The 21,759-nt window shown below is 38.8% G+C and overlaps 1 protein-coding gene across 2 annotated transcripts in view; it reads left to right on the top strand.

Annotated features, from left to right (window-relative positions):
* Positions 1–9,125: 9,125 nt before the first annotated feature.
* LOC306758727 (SPRY domain-containing SOCS box protein 4-like) overlaps positions 9,126–21,759 on the top strand; it is a gene marked incomplete at both ends in the record, with an annotated part of 31,507 nt that continues 18,873 nt past the window's right edge. Inside the window, 2 exons of one of the 2 annotated variants that reach the window (XM_079244104.1) lie at positions 9,126–9,858; positions 20,504–20,575. In XM_079244104.1, coding sequence (XP_079100230.1) covers positions 9,126–9,858; positions 20,504–20,526 — 756 coding nt within the window. Of the gene's footprint in view, positions 9,859–20,503; positions 20,576–21,759 lie in introns of those variants that run through there. The other variant, XM_079244103.1, reaches the window with a different exon arrangement.

Below are 21,759 nucleotides of genomic sequence, written 5' to 3'. Positions count from 1 at the left end.
TTTTAGTCAGTCCTGCCGGCTGCTGGTGTCTTCCTCCCTGTGTGCTCGTGGGGTTTCTCGCTGCTGACTGGTTGGAGGAGTTCAGCTGGGTTTTGTTTGGATATTGAACGTGAACTTAGACTGAGCAGCTACACACAACCAGATGAGAGAAGAGTAATTGGAGATTCACCGTAAGCAGCTTGTTCCGTTCTGTTGTCTACAAATTGTTCTGTGTATACGCTGAAAGAGATTGTTGCTATTTAAGGAGAGTGTGTGATGGTGAAAGAAACAGAGTAGTTGTGCAGCTACAGTTGATGCACTTTTCTTTGTGACAGGTTTTAGTAATATATAATGCTTGAGGGCTAAAGTGAAAGTGGGTACGATCCATTTTTCATCATTTTTACATTAGAAAAGATCAGCCTCATGTGCTGCTGCTACTTTTGACCTTCTGTTGATACGTTCTCAATGTTCTTTTCTTCCTATTTCTGAGCCGTTCCTCCCTGTGTCTTTCCACCCTCCTGCTCATCTTGTGCTGCCTTTAATTTCCTAAATGGTCCCGAGGCCTCAGCTGGCCAGCGGGGATACCCCTGTGTGTGTGTGTGTGTGTGTGTGTGTGTGTGTCATCTTTTGTTTGGGAGACTGCATTGAGAGTTCTAGGATAAGCTACCACTGGATTTCCTCTCTTCGTCTACAATAATAGGATAAATCCTGTATTCTATTTTTAACCACAGTGTTTTTGTATATGTTACACACACCTCCAATCTGGCCGTATGCTCTGTGCTGTCTGGAGCAGCTTTTCTCACAGTATTGTTTAGTCTTTGGATTGTGGTGGGAGGGTGTATTTGTGAGGTTTGTCCTGGGATAGAGAGATATCAGCTCTCCCTTTGACTCCATCCTTTTTGCTTTGTCAGCTGCTGACCTTTTCTTTCTTTACATCTTCTCTATTGTTTGTGTTTTTACTTGCTTTCTTTATTCACTCAGATTCATAAAGCCTCTATTCATTAAAGACTCGACCAGCATTTTTTTTTTTTTTTTAAAGTTAGTCTTCCTTGAAACTAGGTATTTCTTTTCAGTTGTTTCCTTTGGTTTTCTCCTTTTCTGTCTCTTGCTGGTAGCAATTTGCGAACAGTAGGGAGGTTTTTCAGAATCATGCTGTTTACTGTGGGGATTTACTTATCCCTGTCGATTGTCCTGACACAGCACCCAATGTTCCACTTTCATGGAAAACATTCTGGTTAATTGTACCATGTGGAAAGTGGAAATACCTCAATCGTAAAACTGCATGTCAGTTTTCTCAGTTAACTGACTCATTATCTGACTAAAGTTCTTGCATCAGTCTTTGTTTTTTTCAAGGAATTTAAATGATGTTAAGCCAATTTGACAAAAACATCTACAGTTTAGCACTTTTGTTCTGATCTATGATGTATTTTGTTAACTATTCGGACAGATTTTAAATCAACTGATATAAAAGTTGACCATCTCCAGGTTCAGTTTTATTGTCAGTGATAAATCAGAAAATTGTTGCCTAATATCTGCATGATAACATTGTTCACAACTATAACCTGAGAAGGGCAAAACAGGGGGAAAAAAAGATAATTTTGAATGCAATACCTGGTAAGCTTAGTATATTAAAACTTTTTGTTAGAAGGCAAAACAGAGAACTATCTGCTTTATTCTCTCATCAGTTTTTCACCTGTTTCTTTGCCATGTAACATTTTTGCCTGTCATCTTTACCCACTTCCACCTCAAGCCATCTTTCAGCCATCAGTTTTCAAGAAGTGTGTTGGAAAATCCCTGTGAGGTGTGTGGTTTTAGCTTTTTGGAGAACTGCATGGCTTTTAATCAGATTCTTGAGCAAAGACATGAAACAACCATTAACAGATGACTAACTACACAGAGTCAGAGTGTACCTAATACAACATGTGCAGCACCAGTCTGTTAGATCTAAAGGGAAAGTGTGTCCAAATGTTTTAATTGGTGGCTTTTAAATGGTGACTTCTACATCAAGACGTCATTTGGCAGTCTGCTATTTAAAAAGGGGGTTTTCAGCATTCTTCTCACTTCTTTATTTTAGCATGTTAATGTGAGCATTTTAAATCTTTAAGCAGTTTTCTGCTAAAGTACAGCCTAGCATCGCTGCCAGCCTAGTCCGACTTTTTTTCTCCAAATTAAAAAAGAAATTAATACGCGAGGGACTTAATTAGTAATTCGAAAAACTTTATTATTTTCACACAATAAGAAATATTACATATTACCAGTTACAGGCCAGTTATCAGTCATCCATGACTGCCCATGTACTTATTTATACCTTTCCCGCAGAATAGGTTATAAAACCATCTATTGAAACTACTAAAAATCTGCGAGCTAAATTCTGTTTTGGGCGTCTTATGATCCTGCAAGAGCTAAAAAAAAAAAATCTGCCGTTGTGCTTGGCTTGTGTAGGTGTGAGACGTTTCTTTAAAGTTGTGCAAGTAGTTTGGGTGTTAAACAAGTGAGGCAGCAGCACAGCGTCACATCGAGGTAGACTTTGATTCAGTTTCATTACTGCCGGGGTTGTGAATCTGCCACTGCTACCCCTGAGAGCTTTATGGATGGTGTACCCAAGGCCTTTTGTGTGTATGTGTGTGTGTGTGACAAACGTGCGCATCCATAAGTGTGATCGAAATGAACAGGTTTTGCCTTGTTCTCTTTAAAGGTGTGCTCAATCACTGAAGCACTAATAGTCCCCCCTCAGGGCACCATGGATTTTAAGGTGTCAGTGTGCAGAACAATGTGAACTTATGAACAGACAGCGCAGATATGCGTTTGTTTGTCTGTAAGGTTGAATGCATTTCTATGTTTTGAATATGTGCTTGATTTGAAATATTTTCTTTCAGTTCCTTGAGCACTAGTGATTCAGTTCAGTATTTAGGAGAAAGAATGAGGTAGTTTCTGAGGAAATCTTTCTTGTTTTGAGAGAACAGACTAATGCACACAGAAAAGGAAGATGATTCATTAGGGACACTTGGATCACTGGAGTTACTTTGTAAAGAGTTCAGACATGAAGAATGAGAGAAGTGCAGGAACTATGTTTTTGGGAACACATAATAACATACGCATCAGGAAAATTACACCAGAAGCAGCAGCCTTCCACAGTACATATGTAATTTAATGTCTATGCGATTGGGTTTGTCAGTAAAGTAGTGTACTGATTTCCAGCTAAAATGAATTTACTTGTGTCCTGTATTTTGCAGACTGTGCTTTTCCTCAATGCTGAGCTTCCACCGATTGTCACACGGTACATGGTGCCACATGGTAAACACTGGTGTGCTCGGTAGTCGACCTGAGATAAGTTGTATCAGTTGATAGGGTGTCAGCTCTGCAGTAGTCTCCATGGATTTGTTAGTATGTAAGGCACTGAGTCAGAGGCAGAAAAATGTATAAGGGAATGGTAAAGAAAGTAAAAACTGAGTTGAAGTGTTTGAAAAGAGAGACAAGTTGGAAAACCATCTGTGAGGAGACTGTAAGAAGAAAAAAAAACACAAACCTTCAAAGAGAGATGGTGATGAAAGACTAGTGATATCTCATCATATAACTAGCTAATAACTCCAGAGGTGTTTTAAAGAGTGCATCGCTTCTTTTCATCAGCTGAAAGATATGTTTAAAGCCCCACTCTGAAGTCTTTTCTGTAGTTTGACATAATGTTTGGAACCAGATGGTACAGTTTATGTCTCACTTTGGCTTCTTCAGCTACCCAGAGATTTCCTCAGTAGGAATGAATCTCAGCAATGTGGAGTAGATGGCAGTTTGTTTAATTCAGTGGGTACAGCTGTTGCTATGAAAGGACACTGTATAATATAAATATAAATGTGTGTTTGTGTTTTTCATTGTGTTTGGGATAGAGTGTGAGCTCTTTTGTTTTAGTTTACAGTGGTGCCCAGATGTCGTCCCTGGAGTAGAAAGTGGAAGAAGTGACCTTAAAGTGGTTCATTTTTCAGGCGTCACAGGAATGAGCCAAAGTTCCTGTTATTTCATACAACAACTTGAGATCAAGATGGGATGGATTTGTTTGAAATAAGTTTAAAATACTGTTGTTTTGTAAAACAGACCTGGTTTATGCCAATCAATAATTGTGTTTAAGGTGAAGGGCCAAATGAAAACACAAATTTAAGCAAAGCTACGTCAATGTGCCTGTTATGAAATTGTTTCTGTTGCTCTGCTTTTTAAATTTCTTTTGTGAAAGAAATTCAACAACCCCCCTGTTAAACTTACTGCATAGTAAGTTATTCTTTAGTTAAAGATGTTTTGAACTGCCTGAAATGCCTCGTTTCTGGTTTAGGGTTTTTATGTCATTGCTTAGTGACGTCATGTCACTGCTCAATGGCTAGTTTTGCTCTCCTCAAACAAAGAATCAGCAGCTGCCTTGCGCTCCACCAGTTTTGGCCAGTTAGAGCAAATAGGGTTGTTCTGGAGAGTGCTGAAGAGATGAAGGTGGATGGGCAAAAGGTTCTACACACCAATGTAAGTTATGACAAAATTGCTAATTGAATCATTAAAAAGATGCTTTTTATTATTTTGTGTTTAAACTCAAAATCAAATAACTTTATTTTATTTTATTTAATTCTAGCTGGGAAACATGTAGAGCTTCAAGCCACCATGCTAAAAATATATATTTAAATGGTGTAGCTGAGATAAGTTGTCTCCTCTTTGTATAAAATGCTAACTGTGTAATTGTGGGTCTTCTGCGTGCAAGATGCACGTCTTTAAAATGTATTCTTACACTCATGCGCATGGATACAACACAGTTTTTTCTCTGTGTTGTCACACAATCTCAGCCAGGGGCTCCAGAAATCCACATACACGTCATCACAAACTGACCAATCACAACATGCTGCAAGCAGGCTATAGTTAAATAGAAATGTTTGACGTTGGTTTCCCACCATGTATGGACGTCTAATGAATCTGGTTCATCACGAACAAAGTCCATGTATTGTCATCACACCTAAAAGGACGGTTATACTGAAAGGAATGGAATAAGTGGTATTGATTGATTTTAATCTAATTTTAGTCAAAAAGGAAAAGGCATTTCTTTTAAAATGCCAAACATTTGGTATCGTGTGATTTAATAAAGTTGATTTTACTGAAATAGAAGTGCAAGGCTAGAGCTGCTACTTCTGCCGTTACTGATGGAGGTAACAGGGATATGACTTCTGATAAGCTGATTTAAGCACCATCATATACACATGTGCACTCTTTGAGGCTTGACATTCATGAATTAAGTGACAAACAGGAAGGATGAATCACCATCGAGCTATTAAGCCGTATCCTTTGTGGTTTTAAATGGTCACTGGTTGTCCTTGATGTACCACATGTTGTTGCTCATAGACGGTGAATAGCAGTTCTATATTTTGTGCAGGAAAAATGTTTGGGAAAAAAAAAATCCTCCTCATAATCCCAAGTTCATATTTAAACATAGTGCTCTGCATCTCCTGGCAAGTCTGCCATGAGTTTTGTGGGAAGGCCTGAGAAATTTCTGTATCATAGAGTGGTCTAGTATGAGCGAGTCATTCTACAGCAGTTTCCCATCTGTGTGACGTGTGTCTGTGTGTGTATGTGTGTGTGTGTGTGTGTGTGTATGTGTATACACGTGGATGATGCTGTGTGACTGAGCAACTTCAAAGCCTGTCTGTCCAGTCAGAACTTGCTGGACAATTTTCAATGAAACATTGTCTGAGAGACAGACAGACACACACAGTGTCCTCCTGTCATACAGTGTTACACACTAAGCTCATACCCCTCCCTCACCAGTTTTGTGGTGACTGAAGCTTGTTAGTACTGGTAGAGCAGAAGCCAGATGAAGCCAGCCCACACACCAGGTGCACACAACAGTCTGCCTGCTATCGGCTTTCTTATCTCATGCTTTGCTGCTTTTTGACAAGGCGTTTAGTAAATTTGCCATTATGTAAAAACCTTTTTGCTTTCTACACAATCTTACTGTGACATATTCCTGCCAGAAGTCTGATCACTTAATAGTTTTATATGAAGCGCATTCTTGTTTTTCCTCCATGATTCCAAGACTTTTGGTCAGACAGTGACCTAAACCTTTCTGTTTATTATTCAGGATGTTGAAAAGTTCTTGCAGCTCTAAGGCACACTGTCATCTCCATTATGTATTTATGTCTTCGTATTTGGTGCACCATGTGCGCTGTTGTCCCCACCATAACTTTCTAACCCAGTTGAAGGTGTGGATAAAAGGAGGGGGAATGACTGAAATCCAAAAGAAGGTAGTTGAGAGAGCAAGATGGAGGGAGGGAAGCAAAGTAAACAACAGATGGCAGAAGCATCTTGCCACTATTCGCAGCAGCAGACGCTGTGCCGGCCCACCACCATTCTCATGCGAGGTTACTATGCAACTATAACCATGACATCATAAGGTCAGAGGTCAAGTGCTTCCTTGATAACAGGCAAAATGCCAGATTTTCAGGCACATGCTGTGGCAGACTGGGCCAGCCAAGAGACACAAGCCAGCACAGTGAAAGTCCACACAGTTTAAAACTGGGGTTTCTTTGGCAGGAGTTGGGTAGTGATGATGAATCTTCCATGCTGTGTCCACCCTTAACCCACCTACTGGCCACGCTGACACACAGAGGCAGCTGTCTGTTGTGTGTGTTCAAAAGCTGAATCCTGTCTTGCAGAGTGTTGAAGTGAGGTAGTGGCACACATTAGTCACGACGCCTGCCAGCTGAAATGACCTTATTCACAGTGAGAAAAAGGAGAAGGAGAGACGGGACGGCAAAAATGACAGTGGTCAGTGTGAAACACTTCTAGTTTGTGCTCTGGCTTCTTTCCGAGAAATCATTTTACTTTTGAACCATTTCATCCATTTCTGGAGAAAACAAAGGGTATTTTCACCAGTCCTTACTTTCTGAGTCACCTTAACCAAACTGGTTTCATTTTGAGCTCAATTTAAGTTGAGGTGAGTCCATTTTTATAACGATACAGTAAGGCAATCTGATTATCTTGTACACGGATTGGTGAATTAATAACATAGAAATTACACAAATTCACACCATTAGCTCAGTTTCTGTTTAAATATGTAGGGATATTTGTGTTTTACACAAGGAAGAAAAATAACTTCAGCCTTTGTAAAAATGAGTTTTTCAATTAAACTAGTGGGAAAATTGATCTAATCTGCTTATATGAGCGAACGTTTGTTAATCGCGTTGTACTTCAGAGGTCTGACCTTTATAACCTACATTTAATGGTTTTATGTTTTAGATGAATCAGATAACAGTTTTGACACATTACTTAGACATGCATCACTCTTGTTGAGGTGTCAGACACTGTTACCAGCAGAAGCGTCGGTTCATCATACACACAGACGTTTAAAATAGGTAGAAGTGGTGCCTTTGTGGCTTATGATGAGGCAGACACAAACACCAGACAGAAAGAGTTGTGTCATCCACTTTGCCCTCAGTGCAACTGACTCTTCCTGTGAACCAGAAACACCTTCTGTCTCTCCGGGAAGAGATCGCTATGCCAGTTTAACCACACAGAAGTGTGTGCAAGTATGAGCTCATCTTTGTAGCTGACCTTTTTCTCTAAAATTCTGTGCTGGGGAATCTATTATTGGCTGAAATAATAGATCTAGGACTGGAGAAAAAGAAACAAACAAAAAGACCGACAAATGACTCGCATGTCCTTCCTGGGTACCCTCTGGGTACCACATCTTCCTCCCACATTCCAGGCATGATGTTGGTTTAACGAGTAGCCAACACTTTGCATAGTTTGCATAGTTTGTGTCTTTATTACCTCTGCCAAGGAGGTTATGTGTTTGCTTACATTTATTGTTAGCAACTACACGCAAAAAACTACTGGGGAGATTTTTGACATATATATTTTTTCTGAGAATAGATCTTAGTCTAATTTAGATCCCATCAAATTTTGGAAGTGATCTGGAATGAATTGTAGACACAGGAATATTTAAAATGAGTCTTCACAATACGGGTCTGCGTTCTTCGAGTTCTTTTCTAGAGGGTGATGGACTGGTGCCATGTCCAAGGAATAGGCCACCTTTCTCCCTTTGCCTAGGAGAGATTTCAGCGTCAGTGACTCTGAACAGGATGCAGTAGGTGTAGAAAATGAAAGACAAAGGCTGTGTTGTGTTGCTTGTAAACCGTTGCGAACTGAAAGTGAGTAAAGTATTGAGTGCAAAAGCAAAAATAGATTTTATTATAATGTTTATTTCTGTATGTATGAATGAACGAAACTGGCAACCACAGTGTTCTGCTGAAAATGACTGGGAAACTACATTCTAAAAACGAAAACACAATATCATCGGTGGTTACTCATTTCCAGCATTCGCTTTTGTTTGATGCAAAGATTTTTGAGAAAATGACAGAATGCAGCGTACCATTCTCTCTACCCATAAACGAATTAGCAGAGGTCCAGCCGACTTTTTCAACCTTTACACAAAGCATCAGAGATAAATTATTATGCACTGTTTTTGTTTCCATTGCGTAGATGTCTTTGCATTAAAATTACATTAGCTAAATGAGTTTGCCAGGTTCAAATGAGGGCAACTTTGCACAACTCAGAGTTTTTTTGGAGAGATAGCAGCAAGTGTCGGTATTTGCTCATACATTGGGAAATGTATTTTTGTCTATAAGTAAATTGTTGCTCATCCCAAAGATAGTTTATTCCAGTAAAATTGACACTCAAACTGTGAAGGGTTTTGTCATCAACAAGCTTCTTTTCCATTATTATTTCCATTGGTATTTTTTCTCTTTTTGTCTCATATCCTTTTTTTTTGTATGCATTGTAGTTTTTATTGTTAAGTATGGTTTACTGAAAACTGTAAATTGCTATTTACTTGAGCTTTAAAAGCATTTTTCCATCTTTTCTTCTCTTGTCTTTCTCTCAACAGGAGTGGCTGCAACTCTTTATGAAGACATTTGTGGCATGAAACCAGATCACACTCATCTTCCATTCATCATTTCCTCCTCCTTCATCCCCCTCCATCACTCTGCAGTTAGGAACTCTCACTTCAGCTTCACCGCATTGATGAGGTAACGTCAAGCTCCCCGCACAGCACCACCCGCCTGCAACACCACCTTTCCCCTTCACCCCCTCCCCCACCCCTCCTTCTTTTAAGCCATCCAGCAGCCATGGGCCAGAAAATTTCTGGGAGTATTAAAGCAGTGGATGGTCGTGGGGAAAGTGGTGGCTCCCCATCATACCGACCGACAGCTCATCGACGGCAGCACCTGGAGCTAAGGGGTCCAGATTTTTCCAAACCTCCCAGGCTAGATCTATTGCTGGACATGCCCTGTGCTGGACTAGAAACACAGCTCCGTCATGCATGGAACCCCGATGACCGTTCCCTCAACATATTTATCAAAGATGATGATAAGTTGACATTTCACCGCCACCCAGTTGCCCAGAGCACAGACTGCATCCGAGGACGGGTCGGATACACACGGGGTCTTCATGTGTGGAAGATCCACTGGCCTGCCCGGCAACGAGGCACCCATGCTGTGGTTGGCGTGGCAACTGGTGACGCTCCTTTGCACTCTGTTGGGTACACAGCGCTAGTGGGTTCAGACTGTGAGTCCTGGGGCTGGGATCTGGGGCGCAACAGGCTCTATCATGATAGTAAGAACCGCACCCACAGCTCTCTGCCCACGTACCCTAGTTTTCTAGAGCCAGAGGAGTCTTTCACCCTACCGGACTCTTTGTTAGTCATTCTGGACATGGACGAAGGAACATTAAGCTTTATGGTGGATGGACAGTATCTAGGAGTGGCATTTCGAGGCCTAAAAGGAAAGAAGTTGTATCCCATTGTCAGCGCTGTGTGGGGACATTGTGAGATATCCATGAAGTACATAAACGGCTTGGATCGTAAGTAACTCACAACACAACACCAACATAATCCCTTACTTAAAAAGACATTCCTATACTGCTGCTGGTTTACAATATATGTGTTGGCTTTCAACTCCAAGATGATGAAAAGCCTAAATTTCCTTTCTTAAATAGAAATAACCAAAAATCTTGAGTAAGTGACTGTTGATTCACGAAAAGGAAACTCGCAGATTATGACATGTCCTCAGATGGGAGGATCTTTTTCTGAGTTTTGCAACACCGTGAACTAAGTGAGTGCTCCTCTGACACATTTTCTTCAGACCGGGTGAATTGATGCAAATGCACCAGAGGGACAGGAAGCCATGTGTTCTGCAACACTCATGATTTAACAAACAGTTTGCAGTGTTTAAATGTGATTGTTCCCAATTACAATGCTGCATGTGAATAAGAGTTTGCTGCTTAAAGTTTTCGAAGATAAACTTTTTTTTTAAATTTTTTTTTTTTTTTACTAAGTATTCAAATTGAAATAATAGACGTCAGCACACCTGGAAGCAAGAAAGTGTTAGTGGCTGGTCTCTGTTTAAGCTGCTTATTTACTTTGTAGCCTCAGCAACCGAATTTAACATCCTGTCTGTTTAGCTTCTCTAGTTTATTTTGGATTTTTCTTTCTGTAGACTTGTGGACACACTTTAATTTTCTTTTATGTCGTCTTTTACATTACATCTAAAGTTACAAATGTCATGTTGCATTGGGGTATTTTCAGAAAGAGTGATTTTTGTGATTTTTATCTTGGTTGTATTCTTTGCTAAGCAGTTACAGGTTACGGCTACACACACACACACACACACACACACACACATCATGAGGTCACTGTCTTTGCAAAATATCACTTTTTTCTCCTTTCTTTTATAAAAGAGGCTGTTCTGTGTCCCCTGGAGAATGCTGGGGGAGAAGAGAGGTTCCTCTAGTCATTTTAGCCTAAACAGTGACACTTTTTAAAAGCACAGTTAGACACACATCATGGACACATATACAGATGGACACACACTTGCCAGGAAAAGAAAGTGTGTGTTATGAAAACAAACCAAGATCTGACTCCGGCTGTCGGCCTCCCTCTTCGTTTGCACAGCCCCGTGGGGCTTATTTGACATCACAACACAGTGTGTTTTTGTCTATTACTCTGGCAGAGAGCTGCAAGGAAACCCATTTCTCTTTGTAGTTTGTTACGTTTGATTTCTGTTTGCCCAGTCATCTCAAATTTCTTTTTGAAAATTTCCTTAGAAGTTCGCTGCTCTCCAGGGACACCATGACAGCAAGAGCCTGTTTTTTACCCTTAAAAACAGGTCACAAGCCTCATCCCTGCTTTAAATTGGAGGAATTTTTTTTTCCCTTCAAATTGCAGCTGGAAAAATAGAATATGAATCAGAATGAAAACAAATCTCCTACTTTCAAGATAACTTCAAAGTACATAGTTTAGTTGCATAAAGCACATCACCTCACCAACTTTCCATTTATGGAGCCACCTACAGGATTTCACGGTGACTGCGTGATGGGCCGTCAGGGAGAATATGAAGAATACCGAGTCTTTTCAAAGCTCTCTTCAACAAGCATAGAGGTTTCCGGCTGTGAAATTACGTTTGACTGTTGAAAATGTGCTAAGCTGAAGGCAGGGTGGCTCATATTGATAGGCAAGCAGGGATTTGTGAATGGGAGACAGGCAAAGAAGTGGCAAGAAATTAAAAGCAATGATGTGTTTGCAGTCAAAGAAATTGAGCAAGATCCAATGAATGATCTGTGTAGCCAATAAAGTATATTAGCGAACTTAATCGGTGCTTCTTCGCAATGAATCATACTTTGCATCATCTCTGTGCTAAGCTGATTCCTCTCATATCTTGACTTCTGTACAGTATTTCACCACTCAGTCAGACTGTTCAGGCCCTGTTTTCCCCTGGTAGAAATCAGTCCAAATGGCACGCTTACTTTACATTTCCAAATTCACAAACAAAATAAATCATGTGCTACAAGTACAGACTGGACACAGCAGGCCACGAAGGAGGCCAAAGGGAGGGTGAATCCATTAAAACCACCAAACCCACAATGACACTTCTGGTTTTTCTTTCCATTTAATAATTCATCACTGATTTTTCTTTTTCGGGTTGTTAATGGCTGAATCCTCTCTGTGCATTTGAAACAAAGGTTGAAGTGAGATCAATGTGAGTGGTGATCATTAAGCAGTTAAATTGATATAAAGGAAAAAAAAAGTATGTTCTTTTCCTTTTAGTCCAATTGCAAGAAAGTTAGCAAGAAATGGTCTGAACAAGCCACTGCTTCAGTGGGAGAATGGGATTTATCTGTTTTCTGGACGCCATGCCAGTACATTTAGTGCTCTCAGCAGAGCTGTTTTATTGTTCCCTGAGTTAACCTGATCTAGTACTGTGCATTTCCTCTAGTCTGAGATCAAACCTTCACCCAGCGCAGCTCAGTTTGTCTTCCAAAGGAGATGTGAAAAATAACTTTGTGGAACAGAAGACCCTTCACAGCTTTGATCAGTAGAAACACAGTAGACAGAGGGAGGAGTGTCCGTTTTATTCAGAAGCATTGAACTGCAGCACTATTATAGCCACGCCTCATACCTCGAGAGTTTAGTCAAAGGTGAAGCAAACAGCCTTTACTGTTCTTTCATGGTTGCTGTGTGGCCAAACAGGATTAGATTTCAGGCATTGTATTCAATCATTATTGGTCGCACACTGAATCAGCTTGTCTGCTCTGCTGATGACTCAGAAAAAGAGAATGAAGTCATAACTGCTGTCTGCTTTTGAGCTCACAAGTGCTTGTGAATGGCCAACCATCACCAGACATTATATCACGCTTTGGTGTTTATTTCGCTGTAATTGCTTCATTTGTGTATTTCGGTGTGTTTGAGTATTGAGCGTTTAGTAAGTGTATATCTGCTCTTGTGTGTCTGATCATGGGGGGGGGGAATCCTGGTACTTTGATAATAACTTTCACTAATAAGCTTTGCGTTGCAAAGCAGCTGTTGAATCTTTTCTGAAGTGTTGTTATTGAAGGGGAAACAATATGATTGTGAGGTATTAAAAACAGATTTACTGACGCGCCGTCTGCTCATCACGCTGTTTGTTTTTCTCATCACTCTGGCTCAGGGTCTGTTACTCCATTGTCATCGCTGTGCTCCACCTTAGATCATTGCTCCCATTCCTGCAGTAACTCAAGACACAATCAATGAGATATTTAGGTTTTTACATTTTTTTTTTAAGTTTCCAATTGAATTTTATTGTAAATGTGTGTAAATTATGCATCTTTCTAATCTTCTGACCTCGCTATAATTTTGTTCTTCTACCTGCCAATTAATCTCAGTTGTTGAGATAGACTTTATTCCTCCTTATTACTCTTACCTTATAAAAAGAGCTTGCTTCTGCCTTATTTGTGGTCACATGTCCTGCATTTGACAGACAGATGGACACACATAAAACCACAAGAGGCTATAGGGAGACGAAACACATTAGAACCACCAAACCCCCGATGATATTACTGGTTTCTCTTTCTCTTCTCATTTGAGTCTTTTGCATATCAGGACGACATAATAAAACATGATGTAAAATAAACCTCTGATGAACAATGGCACATGAAATATAACACTGTGTCATTATTTATTTAAAAAGCTAAGCCAATATGCTTGGTCTTTTTTCGTGGAGGGCATCCATAAAAATTAAGAGTGTTGCTGATAAAAATGCACTTGAGAAACTGATGAGCACCTTTTATAAAACCAGAGATTTTACCATTTTTGCGTGAAACATTCAGGTGTATTTTAACACAGTTTCAAGGAGAAAAGACATTGACAAGAATCTCGCAGAGCAACAATTACTACCTGTCTATTGGGATTTGATCCTCCTCTACAAACAATTTACAGCCATGGGCACTTCAGTTGACCAGATGACATTACTGGTCACTGTGGTTGTAGACTGATAGACAAAGAGTTGAGAAACTTGACAAATAGGGAAGCTGTATTGAAAAGAAAAAGAGGAAGTAATGTAAAGAAACAAAAAACTGACAGGAAGTTTTAGCAGATGTAATGAGCAAAAAGCCAGATGAAATTTCAAATAGCAAGGAGCATCATTACAGGATGAAGGGAAGTAGAAAATACAGACAAAAACAAGGAGGCTTTGAAAAGTTTGGAAATAAAGTAGAAGCCTAGTTGGGAACTGCAGAAGTGTGAAAAGATGATGTGACTTTGGCAGTGTGACTAGCGCTCGGTTCATCAGGCTCTTGAGCTGATTTAGGCAGGAAAATTGTCATGTTATTCAAAGAAAAATGTCCTTGCAACACATACGTATCTCTGCTCCATCTCTTACACACAGCAATTACAGCAGAGACACAGTAAAAATGTTGACACTTCCAGCTTTACTGAAGGTACTAAAACATTTTCAGCATGCAGAAACACTGAGTTTTCTCTAACTGGAACCAATTCAGATATCATTGTTAAAACCACATGCAAGGTTTTTCAGACGTGACATTCCAGCAGATCTGTCGAAGTGACCCACCTTTTTATTCTTTAATATGACAAATTGACACTCTGACCTTGCTGCCTATCCTGTATTCTTTGTGCAAACTTGTGCGATGATGACAATCTATGTCAGACCTCAGTCAGCTGCTGAGGCAGTTACCCATGTCCAACTTGTTCAGCCTGTGTAGCTTGTGTATCTACTGCAATCCACTTTATTTATCAAGCGTATTGTGAAACCAGAACATGTCTCCACAGTGCTGCACATCTAAAATTAGCAATATGAAAGAATTAAATTAAAACAATAACCAAATGTTTCTCTGTTTAGCTCCACCAGCTCTCATTAAAATAACAAAACAGGTGAAAAATAAAGTATTTTAAGTGAATAAATAAAAAGACACAGAGGACCACACAACTCACACAATGTTATTTACTTCATTTAAGGTGTCTAAATTGACGGGATTTATGACTAAAACAATACTGCAGAGTGAAATTCTCCTCCAAGGCTTATTGACAGAGGAGATTATCATTTTGCAGCAGCTTCTTTAAATAGGGCTTATTATTGTCTTTCCTCATACACTGGCTCGTGTGTTGGAGTAAATAAACTAACTCTGTTTCCTGTATATGGAAACCATATATGCTTTAATGTGCTGCAGTCATTTAACCCTTTCATGCATAGTGGCCATATAGTGGACACTATTTGCAGGTTTTTTTTCTTGCATAAATCATAAATGAGGATGGCATTTTTGTAAATAAACCACTTCAGTGGATGTTAGTGAGTCATCCAATACGTTTCCACTCTCTGGAGAATCAATAAAAATATTATATAATTGAACATAATGTAATTATGGAAGTTTGCTTTTTTGATAAATAAAGAAAATAATACACCTATATTTTATTGAAGATTTACATGTTATAATTATGATCATATATTATTTTATTAATTTTCAATAGAATACTTTAAAGTTAATCCTAATTTATTATAAATTCTAAATATCATTAATAAACAAAAAAAAAAGTATCATTGCATATGTCTGTAGGGGTAAAATACTGCATTTAAAAAAATCTTGCATTGTTTTAAAATGCAAGATTGTTTGTTAATTCATGCATGAAAGGGTTAAAAACATTTAGGTAACAGCAGAAACAAGTCATGCATCATGTCTGCCACAGCCTACTGATACGGGATCACTGTGAAACTTTCCTCTGGGAGGGGTCTTGTACTCTGTGGTGCTCAGGTGACAAGTCATGTTTTAAAGATGAATATCTCCAAACTGCCGGTATTATTATGACTAGACCACATTTATAGCAAGCAGGATGATTTTGTTTGGGTGACTGTATCCCCCTCCTCTCCCCCCCAGTACCAGTTCATTTCCTGGAGGTTTGATCTCCGCACTTAAGTCCCACTCCTGCCCACTAAAAGGAACCCAATCAGTCTCTGACTCATGAATAGTCCTGTTAAGAGTGGCGCCTCAGTTTTCTCTTGGCAGCCGGGTACCAAGCAAATGCTCAGAGCTTTACACTTAACGGCCGGCTTTGTGATATGTGGGTCAGTGGGTTAGTGCTTTAGCTCAACTTAGCTGCCAGCTCCAGGTATAATGGTTGCACTCTGCTCTTAATGCCACTCTGATTTGTGTCCCACTGCATTTCATTGTCACGTGTCCATGCTTATTTTTATCTGGCTGCCTTTTCCCCCCTTCCCTTGTTTTCTTCTCCATCCTCCTTAAAGGGTTTCCTCCTGAGAAGGCCTTTCCCAAGGAGCTTCTCACAATACCCCCCACAACTCTTAACATACACAAAGGAAAACGCTTATCCTCTGTATTTCCCTCAAACTACTAAGCTCTGATTGGAAGTGCCTTCAGCGAGCCCTTAATGTTGTTCAAAATAATTGTTAAAAACATTCAAAATATTGAGAAGTTTGTGTTTTCATCTGTATTTTAAATAAAATTACATTAGATGTTTGCTGTGCTAATATTCAGTTTATAATGTCTACACAGTTACTTAGCAGCTTCTACACATCTCGATTAACTGTCCATTCCACAGCTATTAAACCAAATTTAGATGTCCTTGTTGGCTGGTTGTCTCTGTCTTTCTAACGATGTCCTTTGACTAACTCTTCTTGACATAGCTGGATAACAAGAATGACAGTAATTTCATGCTCATGAATAGACACAACAAAGGGAAATGGCATAGACACATATATGATGGAGGTTTGCATGTGACACATATTTTTTCTTTTTTTCTGCTCTGATATCTAAACGTTCTTAACTCAAGCAGGGAACTGCGGTGTCATGTGTCCGTGCTCGTAATCAAATATTTAACAGAAGGCATGAACGAGTAGAAAGAGGAAAAGAAAAGCATAATAAAAAATAAAACAAGGCGGAGAGAAAAGAGCAGAAGAGGTGCGGTGAAACCAGCACCATGTAAGAGAAAAAACATAAAATGAAGAAATGTGTATAACACACTTTAGTGACATAAATAACAAGTAAATGAAGCCAAAGAGAGGCTGGATAAATGGAGAGTGGCAGACATGTTATAGATGATAAAAACGGGGGAGAAATAAAAACAGAGAGGGGCAAATTGTGAGATGCTTGTTAAGTTACTGCTGTTGGCTCTGAAGATGTCATGTAAACAGATCAATGAACGAGTGGAGGAGGATTTAGATTTCAAAATTGGCTGCTAATGAGGGGATGGGGGGCAAAACGTGGACTTATTTGTAACTAAGAGCAGTGCAATCCAAGTTTGGATTTTAAACACATATTAAAGCATGTGTTGCATATAAAGATGTGTGGTCTACCATTTCAGAACTTAAAAGTGTGAATTTTAGATGCAAGAAAAGTTTCATTTTCTTTTCGTTTCAGTGCTCATATTCAGTTGGGTTTTGTTTACACTTTAGTATTAGTCTGTGCTCCTGTGAACGCAAACATAATCTTCATATTTCCAGGGATGGACAATAGATTTCTACCACAGTTCTTTAGCAGGGTGGATAATTTGTAACATGCAAAAAGTTTTTATGAATTAATTTTGTGAATTCAGACATAGGTGGTCATTTTGGGGCATATTGATCAGTTTAGCAAACATACATTCACGTCCGTTCAGTCTCTGAAGGTGAAGCTCGGCTTGTAACCCGTTCACCGTTACAGTGATAACAGTTCCCAGATTAAATTTCTCTGGACCCAACTGACACAGCCATCTGTAGAGCTGTAATCCTTCATATCCAGCAGATCAGCAGTGATTACTACAATGTTAGTTTAATAGAGCTGCTTCATTTGAGCCACTGCCTTAAAGGACCTGTTGACCTTACCAAGGAACTTGTTACTTCTTCTTTTGGACCTGCTGGAGTAAACAACTCCTTTGGGGATATCACCCACTTGGTGCAGCAATCTCAATGCAACCAGGTACAACGTTGACCTGGTTTAGCTTCTGAACTTTGAACCAGATTCTCTTTAAACTTGTTCTAAGATAAATGGTGTTTGAGCCTATCAGGTACAGCTCAACTTAACTAACCTTTTGTGAAACAAGATTAACTCAGATTGCTTTTTCTTGGATGATTTTTTTAGTCTTCCTTGTTATTCTGATTGCTGTTGCATGGATGTTCTGGCTGATTTTATTCACACTCTTTGTTTCATTTGCTGTAGTTTTGTTTGTCCTTACTCACCAAAACTGTTACATTAATGGCCTTTATTGATCCAAATGTCTTGAAGCCAGAGTTATTTACACCTCCTCTCACTAAGGAGCTCTCCAACTGCTGCTGGACTTTAATTTAGTTTACCTTGGTGTAAGATACAGTGTTGGCTACAAATGAAAAAACAGTATTGAATTAACATGTATTGAAGTATTTCTGTTGAAATTCTCTTCCCGGTCAGTAAACCAGTGGCACTGATGTATTATTAATTCCCAGATGTATCGGTTGCTATAGCAACCTGGCTACTAACATCTCTTAAAACGATGCTAAAAGCTGCTTTCTGGAGACATTCCTGGAAGAGAAAACTGAAAAATAAGCATTTAACAAAAAAAGCAGGAATTCTCTTTTCTGATACACAGAGATCAGATATCAGATATTATCATTATCATTATGTTTGAAGAGCAGATAACCAGCTTGAATTTTTGCTTTTTGTTCTTTTTCTTTTTTTTTTTTTTTTTTTTTTTTTTTTTTTTTACTACTGTTGTTGCTCTAACCTAATAGACTAGACAAGTTTATTTATATAGCACAATTAAGGGTGATTCAAAGTGCTTTAGAGACAAAAAAAAAAAACATTAGAAAATAAGAAGCATAATTTAAAATCAAAACAAAGAAAAAGAAATAACATTAAAGAAAGACTATTACAATCATGATCAATTCCAGCTTTGAAGATATATACAATTTAATATTTAATACAGCAGATAATTTATGTATCAATGTGCAGTTTTGCACGTTTAGTTCAGTTCAGTTCAGTAGATGCAGTTTTAACGGTTTTGCATGTGTATTAGTGCATCACTGCAAACCTCCCATTGCTCACAAACAAAAAAATCTGTTTTTTGCTTTCTGTCACTCTTTCAGCCAAAAAGAAGATAATGCCAGACATGCTAGGTTGCTTACCAACTGTCAAATGCAAATGTTTACCCTATATTTAGGACTCCTGAGTAAGACACAAGAACTTTAAAAACACAATGACAATGAAAACAGGAAGGCTGTCTGTGTTTCTGAATGAGATGCTTGTTTTCAGTTTTGTTAATGAGTTATGTTTTTGCTCTACAAGCAATGGAAAAATAATACAAGTACTTGACATAGAGCAAAAGTTGAGCTTCTCTGTGTCTGAACTGTATCCATCTCTTCCTTTTAAAAATAAGTTGTTTTCATGACAGTGTCTCAAATTAGAGAAAAGAGTTAACATTAGCACAAGCGTTAAGTTATTGATAGCATGATGCAAGTTGTTGTTTTTACATCCTCAAAAGAATTTACTTTTAACATTTTAAATAATTACATTTGACAGACCTGACATTCCTAATGAACGCATGCGATTCCTTCCCTTCACATCTTGGTAGCATTTTCAGTGGCCACTGAGGAGACTAAAGCCATCCCCAATAAATCAAATCCCTTATCGGACCGAGTCTAGCAGATTATCCTGACATGAATGCACCCTTAACACTCATTTTACTTCTTTTTAGTGCAACCAAAACTGAAATACCCTGAATAAAAAGAATACTCTGCATGAAAAAGTGTGTGTGTAGTTGTGGCATGTCCATAATGAGGTTATTCCTACAAGTTCTTTGTAAACAAATGAAACACTTAATTTAAATGTTGAATTTAATTATATTCTCAGTTTCTCAAACCTGCTGCATGAGCATTGCAAATTTCCCATGTTTGTGAGCACATGTAGAAAGCCCATCGGGATCCTGGTTATGCAATGGTTGTGTATGACTAAGAAATGGAGGCTTGGAAAATCAGTTTCCCCAATTCACTTCCACAAAGTCATAAGCAATTTTCTTCTGTATGTGACCTTTTATGAAATCAGGCTACAGCAGAAAGCTGATGATACTCAGTAGGTCCTTCTAAAAAAAAAAACAACAATTCAATAAGATGTTTTTCACAATTAGTTTTAAATGCATTTCTGTCTGACTTTGGATTTTTATCACCCTCAAGCAAACAACACATTACTGTGATGCCATTTTGATATTGTAAACTTGATAAAAACAGGATGCACTGTTCACCTACACCTTTACTTTTAATAGATTGAGAATAAAATATATAAATTAAAGCATTTATGAGCCTGCAGCTGGCACATATTTTTCTTTCTCTTTGTATGCATCTGTGCGATGAACAAGCATTGTTAGCAGGCTGTTCTTTACTATTCTGCAATTAGCGTCGATTTGACAATGAATATTCCAGGAACTGTTGTGCTAGCTGTAACCTTGGAGACCAGCAGCACTGTGATGGTGTGGTAGAATGATGTTGCTGAAAATAAGAGATTGTAAAATCCTGTGACATCTCGCATAAATCCGTGTTGTAAAGTCTGAACAATTTCAGCTCGCTCCTCTTTGTATTGATTTCAGTCATAGTAAGCGGTGTCTCTGAATCTTGTTGTGGATGTCCTGCATGCCCTGCAGCTCAGTATCACTGTGGATGTGTTTGCTTTGCATCTGGAAACATCACAGCTCTTAAAAATGGCATTTTTGTTTGCTTGCCAGGTTTTTTTCCCCTGTTCTGTTGAGTGAAACACAGAAGAAAGACTCAGCTTAGCTGCTGTGGGAAACCATCATATTCACAGCAAAATGCTGTTTTGAGCGACTCACAGGGGAATATTGTTGATACTCTGCTTGATTCTTGGTAAGTATATCTGTAGAGTTGTCTTAAGTTGAAAGCATTGCTGAGTTCTTTTCCCACAGGACAGACCTTTCTTTTCTTTTTATTTTAAGAATGAAGTTGTGTTTGGGTAAAAGGGTTGGAAAAATACAATAATAATTGTTTTGCCCTTAATACAGTATATACAGTCATAATTGTATATTCTAAGGTATCAGTTTAATTCTGTTCAATATACTAGTCTCAGTTTCTATTGCTTGTGTTTTTCCATTTGTCTCAAATGGTTTTCTGGATAGGTTTATATTTAATACAGGAGGTTCTCACCTTCACATACAAAAGCTGGAAGGCCTGCAAGTAATAAAAGCACTGTGAATCATTTCTTTGAGGATATTGTTTTACCATCTGGCGCCAATCCCTATAGTGGTATCCTATCGTTTTTTGGTGTTATGATCTCCTGTAGAATCCATCTCCGTCTGTCTTTCCAGTGTACTGTTTCCTTCCTCTGTGTGTTTACTCAGTTCCTCCAACACCAAAGCCAATGCTAAAGTGGCAGAATGTGTTTATTGACTGTTTGTTAGCCACTAGTGCTAATCCAAGTTGAAGCATGGGTAAAGGAATGGCTCAGTTGTTTCAGGTAGTAATTAGGATCACTTAAATCACACCTGCAAGTTTTCTTTCTTCCTTTGCTGTCCTTAAAATAGGTTTCCTGCGTGGGCATAGAATTATGTAGGCACAATAGGAACATGTACCTACCAGTATCCAGCAGATCCTTGGTTGTCCGTGGCACAGGACAGTTGAGAGATACAACTGGCAGCAACGTACCTGCTCTAAGTTCCATCTTATAAACATTTTAAACCCTTCTTGTTGGCCTTGCCCTTACATTTCTTGCTACATGATTGGCTGCCCTCGCTGTCATTCACTATGTTCAAGAACCAGGACATTCTAGCAAGATTTATGGGTAGTGTGCTAGCTAGTGTGTGCTGTGCTAACGGTTGTTGCGTCTTCAGCTTGAATTAGAGGAGCAAATAAAAGACAATATGACAAAATGATTTATTTTCGAGTGAATCAATGTAAAAGTTTAAATCACAAATAAATTATTGTCCAGTTGCCACTGTGACATGAGTAATGGTGATAATAGCAGCCA

This window comes from Telmatherina bonti (genome assembly GCF_933228915.1).
Source record: "Telmatherina bonti genome assembly, chromosome: 7".
NCBI classification, from domain to species: domain Eukaryota; kingdom Metazoa; phylum Chordata; class Actinopteri; order Atheriniformes; family Telmatherinidae; genus Telmatherina; species Telmatherina bonti.
Note: the sequence above shows the minus strand (reverse complement) of the source record. Positions and strands in the feature narration are given on the sequence as shown.